Here is an 11,476-nt window from a genome sequence, read left to right on the forward strand (position 1 = left end):
CTTTTGTGTTGTGCCTCTAGAACTCATGTTCAAAGTGGCCAGCAGGTCATTGGACACAGGTGCTGGAGCCTTGCGTGCTAGAGGCAACGAAGTGACCACCTGCAACAAGCTGGAAGTCGATCAACCAGCTTATGTCACCTGCAAAGATCTGAAGACATGATTTTGTTCTCCTTACCATGCACAGAGGTTGTCATGTAATTCATTACATGATTCAGTGCTGTTTAAATACACTCCTAACTGTGATTGCTTAGGCCACATCGATGCTGCAGCACTCTTTTATAGCACGCAGTAGTTCCACATTAATGCAGCTAAAACAGTTGGGAAGGATGTCTTTATTGAGACCTTCCTAGAAAAGTCTGACTCTGTTTCTTCATGACTGTTTGAGCTCTCTATTCCAGCTGCTGCCTTCTATGAAGTGTGGCTAATAACAGCACCAGTAACAGCTGGACAATTAATTCCTTAACAACTGTAAAATGCTCTGGTATGAACAGAAGAGGATTTTGCCATGTATTTCTCCTTGGTGTTTCTAGGCTGAGTATGCTGTTCCTTGAAAGCTGATTTCTGAACAGAAACAGAAATGAAAAATAGAAATAAAAAAATTGTATCTTCTCTCTCCCCTTCCCCCATTCATTTTATAATGAAGCAGGGACTACTATGAAATATTTTAATTTTAACTCTGGATAACAGAATCTTGGATACAGGAAGCCCTCAGGCACACATTTTATAGATCTTTCCAGTGGTAAGCTGAGCAGGATTGGACAAAGACCATCACTGCCACAAGAGACCTGGTCCTGCTGAGAGCTACCAGGGGTGGGTTTTCTTTTGTTTGCCCTGGGCACAGCTGGGTGTGGAGAGACCTTTGGTCACCAACCTGCCTGTGCCCATAGGTGCCCCTGGTTATCAACCATTGCATGTGGAGTGGTCTCATGCAGTTTCAGAAGTCTTAGAGACAGGGTTTTGTCTTGGCTGCTCAGGCCACCATGAGGACATTTAGAGGTTGACTGGCCATGGAGACATATTTCCAAGCATCTTAAAGTCAGGTCTGATTTCTTTATATTTAAACATAATCCAAGGAAAATGAGGGACCATTTTCATAAAATCATTATTTGATAAAAATTATGGATGGAGAAAGAAAGAACCATTACAAGAAATGCATAAATTAATATACACACATCCTCAAACTGCATTACACCATCAAATCCCAGCTTGCTTCCATGGCTTGAAGATTATTATACCTATAGATGCCACATGAAAACCAATTAGCTGTTTGGCCATTTGAAGTCCGGAGCTTACGATGCTCCCAATCAGCCACTCCTTTTAGTGCCTTCCTTCTTTTTCAGCCAATGAACATGTGATTTGTGCTGAGAAAGAAGCAGCATGGGGCACACCCAAGCTCCCCCCAAGGGAGGATCACCCCATCTGGGTAGATGCATCTGGGCTGGGAGCTGCAGAATGAAGAAAGCTTCTGTCCCTTGCACACATCTCTGTTATAATTCATAAATGTCAAAAAGCACCCTTGCTGAACCTCTGGACACACAAGTGCGGTGGATGAGCTGAACATGGTGACAGCGGGACAAGCTGCAGCTAGGGATGAGAGTCCAAGAGATGTGGCCAAAACTGCTCCACGATGGGAGTTTTGCTCAGAGACCCTCCTGCTGGGTTTTGATGGTCAGGTCCTGGGTGTTTCACAGCATGTGCCAACTGCAGCTCTGCTCATTGTAGGGGGTGCCTGGAGGCTGGAATCCTCCGTGACAAATCTGCTGGCAGCAGCGAGTGGGAAGGATCCATTCAAGGTTCAGGTTTGCTCTGGAGCTTGCCTCCTCTCTGCCAGCCCCGTGATGGGCTGCTCCCGGGGTAGGGAGCCCTGCTCTGAGCCCCGCAGCAGCATTCCCAGGATGGCCAGGACTTCCTGCAGGCCCTGGCCAGTGTGGGCACTGCACCCCCGGAGCACCCAGCGGCGCCCTGCCAGCCCCCCCTCCTGCAGCATCTCCCCCAGCTCGGCAGGAGCCAGCGCTCCTGGCACCTCCTGCTTGTTGGCCAGGACAAGCACAGGGATGCCAGCCATGCTGGGGTGGCTCAGGGCTTCCTCCAGTACTGCCATTGCTTCGGCCAGCCGGGCCATGTCTGCGCTGTCGAGCACAAAGATGAGGGTGTTGATGTCCTCCAGGTAGTTAGGCCAGCTGGCCCGCAGGCTGTCTTGTCCACCAACATCCCAGAGGGTGAAGGATACTCCACAGGGTGTTTGAAGAGACTCCACGTTGAATCCCACCGTCGGCCAGGTCTCCACAGCCTGGCCGCTCTTCAGTTTGTACAGAAGGGTGGACTTGCCAGCAAAGTCGAGCCCCAGCATGACAACTCGAGCATCTCTTTTCCGCCAGCCTTTGGAGATCAGCTTCCCCATTAAGATACCGCTGCAGCTGGCGGGGGGGGGGGGGGGGGGGGGGCGGAAATCCAGCCAAGAAAAGATAGCAAGCGTATTTCCTCGATGATGTGAGTTAATAACAGAGTGCTCAGTCCTGCCCCTCCGAAATAGCACCTGAGGTTTTGCTGAAGAAAGACACCGGCAGCCTGCTTTTGCTTCTCTCTGTAGCTCAAATGAGGTGAGAGTGATTATTTATGAGGTGTGGAGCAGAGCCAGGGAGTGATGTTCAAAACAGCAGTTTCCATACCCCAGCTCCGCTGCTGCTCACTTCTTTTCACTCAGGACCCGAAGTGATTAGTGCAAAAGAGAGCTAACATTTTGCAGGAAGAGGTGGGGAGACTGTGGAGCAAGTTTCCTCCTCGCCACATACATAAATAAATGAGCTTCTGTTCATTGGCTTGTCTAGGAGAAATCCACCCCCTGCAGGACAGGACAAGGAGGAACCCGCGCTTCAGACCAGGGTTACTCTGGGAATTTGCTGAATCACAGCCCAAGGGTGGGGATTTCAAGCCTCTTGAGCAACGAGACAACGATTTTGCTGCCAGTCTTACGTTAAAAAGTACAAAACAAATCACTGTATCATCAGCTTTTGCTACCTTTTGAGCAAATGGTAACAACAGCAATTTTTTAAAATGCACACAAGTACGGTTTTTTTAATGTCTCACTGAAATACAGTGAGTCAAAATGCTGTTCCTGGGGCAAAAAACCCATAAAATTCTTTACATCGAAGTATTTACGACATTTCAACTTTTGTAAGTGAAGCAAAGTCAGTCCTCTGAGAGGACTGAGGTGGCTGAGGGAGTATAAAAATCCCCTAAAAGAACGGAAAACTGTTTAACAAGACAGCACCCTTGAACTTTACATGCCAGAGGCAAAAATGTGCTGCTGCAGCAGCTCCCAGCCTCGCTTGTGCAAGAGCGGCTGATGACAGCCAGCCGAGTCCCAGCAAAGCCGATGTTTATTTATCTTCTTTATTGGTTGGGTTTTGCTCCTAAGAGGCTGCTCAGAGGTGTGCAGACCTCACCTCACAGCAGTAAGGCAGAGCTGCTCTCTAGCCACCTTTATTTGAGAAGGAAATGGGAACCCTGCTTTCCCTGGGACCATGGGGGAACTTTTAACGCATCTGTGGGAGATGCAGTTTCCTCAGCAATAATCTCCACATTGTCATAACCTCTGCTGGGGATGAAGTTCAGCACAGCACGTGGAAGGGACTGTCTGGTCAGTTGGTGGTTGCTGAGAGGCATCTTTCTTCCTCTGGGGGCAAGATACTTCAGTTTTCCATCTTTTGCAGAAAGGAAGATGAATGAGAAACAAAAGAGCACAAGGAGTCCAGCCCACTTAGACTGCAAGGGATTGCAAGGGGTCCTACAGAGCACGTTTTGCAAGATACCTCTGTGATAAATGTCTCTCCCATAGTTAACCCACAGAGCTGGTTGGCACCAAGAGCCTCCACCAGCTTTATGCAGCTTGTGAATGCGTAAGAAAGGTTTTAAGAATCACGGAATACCAGATTGGAAGGACCTCGAGGATCATCTGGTCCAACCAACCTTTCAAGGCAAAAGCATGGTCTAAAAGAAGCTCAGCATGTCCTCCAGCCAAATCTTAAAAGTGTCCCCAACTGCTGGAGAACACACCACTTCCCTGGGGAGATTATTCCAATGGCTGATTGTTCTCATTGTGAGAAGCTGTCTCTTGTGCACAATCAGAATCTCCCCAGGAGTAAATTGTACCCATTACTGCTCATCTTTCCCACAGACTCCTTGTAAAAAGGGATTCTCTGTCTTCTTTGCAGCCACTCTTTAAATATTGGAACACAGTGATAAGGACTTTCATAAGCCTTCTTTTCTCAAGATTCAACAATAAAACTGTGCAGCGTATGTTCATGTGTGATCTTTTCAAAAACCAGTCCACAAGTGCAAAATTGGCAGAAAGCTCTCTAGATGTGGATAAAAAAAGAGGACTGCAAGTGCAGTGGATTCTGGCCCTTCTGGGCACTGTCTGCACAACCTGAAGTGTGTGTTGCTGCCCGAGGGTTATCCTTTTGTCCATGTTCTTCACTTTCTAAAGTAAGTTACACTGGTGTTTGGCTCCTTGATCTGCTTGTTCACCATTTTGGAATAACCTTCCTTCCCATATTTCATTGTCCTTTAAGATCAGTATAGTTGGTATTTTTAGACATAACAGTGGGTCAAGAGAATTGTGCCTTGATCTTTTCATGTTTCTCCTGCCTTTGCTGCTGCCCATCCTCTCTGAGACTTGGCAGGCAGCTGCGACACACATCTGTTTCATCTGACCACACATTCACAGTACTGAAATTTCTTTCAAGTAAATTAAAATATAGGTACAGGAAGCAAGGTGGAGACTCTACCATTCAGTGAATAACAGTATTTGAAATATAATGTGATGGAGTCTTTGATTGCATCACTCCCTCACATGCTACAGAAGAAGGCTGCTTCTGAAAAAAAAAAGAAAGGAAAAGGGAAAGGGAAAGGGAGGAAAGGGAAAGGGAAAGGGAAAGGGAAAGGGAGGAAAGGGAAAGGGAAAGGGAAAGGGAAAGGGAAAGGAAAAGGAAAAGGAAAAGGAAAAGGAAAAGGAAGAAATAAAGACAAAATAAAGGATGCAACTAAGCACAGTTCTACTGATGATTCCCTTCAGGTTTTCTATGGCACAAAATACAGTAATTCATGGGCAAATAGAGGAAACTCTATGTTCTTTTTCTTTTTTTACTTGCTTATACCTTATGTATTGAACCACAGCCTATTTTCTTTCTTCCTGGTAATTATTCCAGATACATGGTGCACCCTGTGCCTACAGAGCCTGTTCCACCCACAGCTATGTTACAAAAGCATAGTATTTCCAATAAATAATACATAGGAGCAAGTACAAGTCTGTTTAAGATAGAATGAAAGAAAAGAAAGTAAAAGCAGACAAGATGAGCTCTGAGTGCATCTACTGCTGGAACAGAAAGACCAGGTACTAAATAATTCAGATGTATTCAGAGACAAGGACAGCCCCTATTCAAGCTGTGTTTTCTGTGGACGGAATAAATGTTCTTGTCTTGTGTTTCATTTCCCCAAATTCTCAGGAGCAATGCTAATCCCATTTATAGTTTCACAGAATTTCAGTCAAATTATTTGTTTGCTGTTTTTTAGGCATGCATTTCTCTGCTTCCTAGATATTCATCCCCAAAAGCAATAATAAGTACTAGTAATTAATACAGGAATGCCCCCTCCTTCCCATGCCCCAAATTTTCCAATAACAGGGATTTTGTCCTGATCACTCTATTCACTGTCATTTGTTCAAACCTGTGCGACCTCTTTGGAAGGCAGCTCCAGGGAAACAACCCTTCACAGAGCCAGGAATAACAGGTGTGGTTCTGGTCCTTACTGTGAGTGTTCATCCAAATGAGCAAGTAGATCTCAGTCCAGCAAAGGCAGAGTGTGCCTCCCCATCCAGATGTGCTTCTGTCTCTGAGAAAGGCCACCAAAGCCACCATGCACTCAGTCCTGCTCATGTTTCCTGCAAGATCTCCTCATTATATCACACATGGAAGGACCACCCATGGAGGGGATGTTCAGACCAGCAGCTGGTGAGAAAGCCTGCTGGGAGCTGAAGGAGGCCCTGAACACAGGCAGATGTCTTGACCTGGAGAGCACACCTGCTACTGCTGGCAGCCACCTTGAATGGGACTTCCCCTAGTCTGGCCTAGGAGAGTTCCTTGTGGACCTGCAGGGATCACTGGATTTGACCTAGCCAGTGCCCCAGGCTAAAACCACAACAAAGCCAAATGCGATGGTTCAGGCTCAGAGAAGTTTGACCTTTTGCTTTTCTGCATCCTGCTCCATTCATCTTGTTCTGCCCCCGATTTCAGGAGTGCCTGCAGGAAACTCACTCCTGCTAACAGACTCATGCCAGTTCACTTGGCACGTGCCCAGGAAGCTGCCTGTTCCATCAGGGTCAGTGGGTAGCTGTGAGAGCTGGCAGCTGAAGGCAAGCTGCTTCCTCCCGAGACGAATTCCCAGAGGCTTGAAACATGGCTTAGCATAGTCTGAAAGTTACACAAGACAGCCACAGGCTACGACATGCCCTGGAAAAGCCTGCCTGCAGTGATGTCTCTTGACAAGATATGATCGCTTAAAGTTGTACCAACACCCTAAAGTTCAGAATGACAAGACTCACACACCAAAAGACAGCAGGTGTTAAGTACTTGTCCTTCTGGTGCCTGTCAAGCACTCGGAGAGGTGTTGGTACCTCCAGGGCATTCCTAGTGAGGTTGGAAATAGGACATTATTCTCACAGCTTATCCTGTGGTCCTTGTTTTCCCCTCATGTGTCCTCCTGGGACAAACATTTGGTGAAGAAAAATGTCTTTTGGTAGCATAACTGGCAGCAGATAGGCTATCAGCTTTGTGCTTTCCACAGTTAACTCTTCCCAGTAGGGAATGACTCTAGCTGGAAAGCACAACAAGTCACCTGCTACACCCTCACTGATGCCATGTCAGTTCTCAAGGGAGGAAGCTTGGTCCTTGTCTCAGTCCCCACCTGTCTGCCCTGCTGGGACCCACCCCTATGCTGGAGGATGGCAGCCACTAGGATACAAACATGCCCACAGGTGTGAAGTCCTGCCCAGCACAGATGCCTGATGGCAAGGGCTGGGGGTGGCCCTGTATCCCCCCCAGCCTGCCCGCTTTCTGGCTGGGGACAGTGGGACAGGTCCTGACCACCAGACCCTGCCATAACTCCCTGCATTTCACCCTGACAACAAGGTGAATGTGGAGAAATATGGCACAGAGCAAAGACTTTTTACCCTCATGTTCTCATCCCTTAGCTGGCAGGTGCTTCAACAGCAGGATGATGAGGAAATGAAAATTATTTGCCTTGCTTTGATTCCTATTTGAATTACTATGTCTTTTGTATACAACTGTAGAACAGTTTTCATAAATATTGTTACTCTAGTCTCTGAATTTATAATTTCCAAAGCTGTTTATAATTTTACCAGGATGCTGGTCCTTTCTCTAGACTTACTTATTCAAGTGCTACCCAAGTTGTTTTAGTTTTTCCCACATAAATTGGCAGGGCTCTGTATTTTTCTGTCTATGTCACTGAAACTCTCATTCCAGGTCCTTCTTCTTATGTCTTAAATTTACAGATCTCTTCCTCCTTGACTCCTAACATCTTAGCTTTGTCTCCTCTGGACAACTCAAAACTAAGCTTCTTTGGCATCCTTACCTATCCTGACACCATCATTCCCTTTCCTGATACTATTCATTAGCTCTTCTTATGGTTGGTCTCTATCCCAGCTTAGGTCATACACTCATCTATGCCACATACTGCATACGTGTCGTTTTCACCTTAGAAACTAATTAAAATACAGCTCTGACTACCGTGAGAGGCCTTAAGCTCAATTCTTCATTATTATTAATGTTTCTAGTTGAAGAGAAAAAGAAAAAAGAGCAAAAAATGTGTACGATTACAAAAATATCAGTGTTATGTGCGCCAAAAAAAGGCTCCCATATCCTAGTATTTGCTCCTCCATCTATTGAATGTAAAAGCCATGAAGCAAGAACTGGCTTTTTTTGGTTTTTCTTTTTAGTATTCCTTTGGTTTCTATCAAGAGGAAGCCCTACAGAAATTATGTAATGATGCTTAACTCTACTCCTATCGGCACTAAATATAATATAGGTAATAACTGTTACTTCTATGGGAAGTAAAAATGATACCTTGGAGGTATGCTGACGAGGTTCATCTCTCCAGATTAGTCTGAAGGAAATTCTGCTTTGCAATACACAAATCCAGTTCCCTTTAAGGTGGCCTTCCCTCGTTCCAGTTCCAGAGGAAGAAAGTGAGATGAAATGACACTGCAAGCATGGACCTGAAAATGCACTTTGTATGACTTCCCAGGCTCCAGAGCAACAGTGGAGTCTCACTCTCAGTGCTCCTCAGATTCAGGAGGTTTGGATGCAAGGTTTTGTTTTATCATTTGTTCGTACTTTTTGTCTTAGCTTGCCTGTTTAGGACATTTTATAAACAAAATTTACTGAAAAGATACTGGAAATTAGCAACAAGAATAAAAGCTACAAACTGTTCTTTACTACATTTCTGTCTGGTAAAATGGAAGAAAGCAATGAAAAATCGTGAAATTTCAGAAGTTGTATTTTATCTCTCTGGCCACAGAGTGTCAATGTTTTCCCACACATTTCTCAATGGAGAGTCTGCATCCAGCGGAATCAGCTCCTGCCAAACAGCAGATGTCAGTGCTCCCGCTTTGGTTTAAGGGGAGGTCCTTGACACCCTTTTGCAGCTGGATCACTTTGAAAGAGATTTTGCTGAACAGCAGCTGTAGGTTTGTTTTGCGTGCCTGTTCTTTCACATCCACAGGAAGCTGATGGTGAGCACAGCAGAACAGAACAGGAGTAAGATGTCAGCTCCATGCAGGTCACATTTAGTTCCAGACTCTTTTCACATCAGATTTAGCTGGCATCATATCCTAGGCCTCCACAGTTTGAGTGAAAACAGTTAACCTACTGATGGAAAAAAAAAATACTTAATGAGGAGAGAAACAAGAAACACTTTGAAGAATTTTCTTCCTTTAATATCCTTTAACAGGTCACTGGTAGTTGCCATAATGACTCTTCACTGTTTGTGGTCACTTACAGAGGTACAGATACAGAACAAGCTTTTCAATCCACAACTGACAAGATCACAAAATCCCCCAAATTTGGGTTTATCTATGACTATGCCTTTGTGATCTCTGGGTTTGACAACATATCCTTAGGAATGAAATTACAGAATCAGGTTGCATTATGGTTTGGGTATAATTCCATGCCATGCTATTCTCCATTTTGAATTTCAAGTGTCCCCACTTTGGTCACTTGAGGAAAGCCCTTTGCAGTCACCTGCTACTGCTGTCAAGAGACATAAGGTGAGGCTGTCGGTGTAAGAGAGAGGGATCAGCAGCTGAGTGGACCATCAAGGCCAGCAACACACATTATCTGTGTGATGTCTGGGGCAACAATTCCTTTTGTTCTACAAAACTTGTCTCTGAGTAGCATTGCTTTGCCTAGTTGGCCTATTTAATGCTTTCATAACATTTCCAGTAGGTCACAGCTTTTCCAAGAAGGATATCAGGTTTCATAACCCTTTTCCTTGTAGAAAAAGAAATGCTAGAAGACGGCTGCTTTTTGTTATTGCTGGCTTGTACAAAAAGCCACGCTGAGAGAAAAAGAACTGAAACTAGTTATTTGCAAGATAATAAAATTATTTCTGCTCCACACAGAGCATGTTTTCAGCTGTGTCAGCTGCTTGTAAAGCTCAGATACAATATAAACTGCCTTACACTACTGTTTAAGGACTTACTGCATGATAAAATTTGGTGAAAACTAATTGGTGATAACTAATAAGAAGAAACATAAACCCATGTGAATAAAAAAAACCCTGACTCAGAGCTTGTATTCTGGTGCTTGTTAAAACAACTGGGTTCCTGCATATGGTAACTAAGCAGGGCTGTCCTGCAGAACTACAATCACAGTTCTGTTTATCCAGTTCCACCTTTGCACCATTTCCTAGCAATGTCAGGAAAGGCAGCTGTTCTTGACAGACAATTCCTTTGCAAAGCCACAAACACAAGCTGAAAACAAGTGCTGTGTATGTTCCCTTTCTGGCTCTTTTGGGCCTCCCATGGAGGCACTGATGACACTTTTCCATGTATCTTACTTATGCCTTTTCTTTCTGTTGCTCCAGAATTCCCACAATGTATTCAGCAGTACTTTCCTGATGCCAGCAGCACAGTAAGCAGCAACTTGGCAGGAAAATTCTCTTTTTACCCTGGACCTACCACTGTGCTTTCCTTGCCTGATATTCCAGGGCAGAATTTCTTCAGCACCACTGATTCCCTCTCAGAGCAACCCATCCACACTTGATCTTGGGGTTACTGAAATTGATTTTTTCATTTTCTTTTTTTTTTTAATTACAATTTCTTCTTTGAATTTAGCTTTTTCTTAAATTGACCACCACCAAAACGATATTGATACTTCCAGTGGGCTTGACCCTACTGCTTTATGTTTCAGATCCATCAGCTCCCCACTCCCTGCAACCCCCAGCTGCCTTCTGACCCACTGTCAGGAAAAGAAGTAAATTTTGAGAAAGGAGGGAGCCATCTCTTGGTAACAACTTTGTATGAACAGAAGAACTCTCTTGGGAAGGCCGCTTTCCAGTCTTCCCTTTCCTGGATCCTCCCGCACCATTCCGTCAGCTACTTGATCTGCAGGTGTTGAAACGGAACAGTAAAGCGACAGGAATGTGCCAGTGCTGAGGTCTAGCAGGGCTTTATATACTGCCTAAACGCCCTTGAATGAAGAGAAGTCGCTATGTGACTGTTACAGAAGACCCTTAGCCCTGTCTGTGGGATCCCCCTGGACTCAGGCCTTCCTGGCGCCAGCCAGCAGCAGAGCCAGCCGTGATCCCGCCCCGGCCGGGCTCTGCTCAGCCGCGGCCAGGGCAGGGAGCCGGGGCTGGCCGCAGCCCCTCCTCGCTTTGCCCTCGGCTCCGCGCCGGCGAGGATGCGGGGGCAGACAGGTGCCATCCGTTCGGGAAGGACACTGAGGTGCTGGAGCGGGTCCAGCCAGAGAAGGGCAATGAAGCTGGTGAAGGAGCAAAGTCTTATGAAGAGCGTCTGAGGGAGTTTAGGGTTGAGGGGATTGTTTAGCGTGGAGAAAAGGAGGCTTAGGGGGAAACTCATCGCTCTCTGCAGCTCCCTGAAATGAGGGTGGAGCCAGGTGGCGGTCGGCCTCTTCTAGCAGGTAATTTAGTGGCAGGACAGCAGAACAAAGCCTCAAGCTGTGCCAGGGGAGGTTTACGTTGTACATTAGGAAGAATTTATTCACAGAAAGAGTGACTGGGCGTAGGAATGGGTTGCCCAGGGAGGTGGCGGAGTCACCGTCCCTGGAGGTGCGTAAGGAAAGGCTGGACGTGGCACGCAGTGCCATGCTCTGTTTGAAACGGTGGTGCTCGCCCAGAGGCTGGACCCTGGACGATGCCAGGGATGTTTCCCACCCTC

The 11,476-nt window shown here is 45.9% G+C and overlaps 1 protein-coding gene across 1 annotated transcript; it reads right to left on the reverse strand.

The window, feature by feature from the left end:
• Positions 1 to 650: 650 nt before the first annotated feature.
• Positions 651 to 4,915, reverse strand: ARL11 (ADP ribosylation factor like GTPase 11). The gene has a single exon (XM_032099730.1). The coding sequence runs from the start codon at positions 2,399 to 2,401 to the stop codon at positions 1,796 to 1,798; it is 606 nt and encodes a 201-aa protein (XP_031955621.1). The 5' UTR covers positions 2,402 to 4,915; the 3' UTR covers positions 651 to 1,795.
• Between the last annotated feature and the right edge of the window lie 6,561 nt (positions 4,916 to 11,476).

The sequence above is a fragment of the Corvus moneduloides genome, chromosome 2 (genome assembly GCF_009650955.1).
Source record: "Corvus moneduloides isolate bCorMon1 chromosome 2, bCorMon1.pri, whole genome shotgun sequence".
Taxonomy (NCBI): domain Eukaryota; kingdom Metazoa; phylum Chordata; class Aves; order Passeriformes; family Corvidae; genus Corvus; species Corvus moneduloides.

Coding starts and splice junctions, on each gene's coding strand:
- ARL11 (XM_032099730.1), bottom strand. CDS start 2,401: ATGGGGAAGCTGATCTCCAAAGGCTGGCGGAAAAGAGATGCTCGAGTT.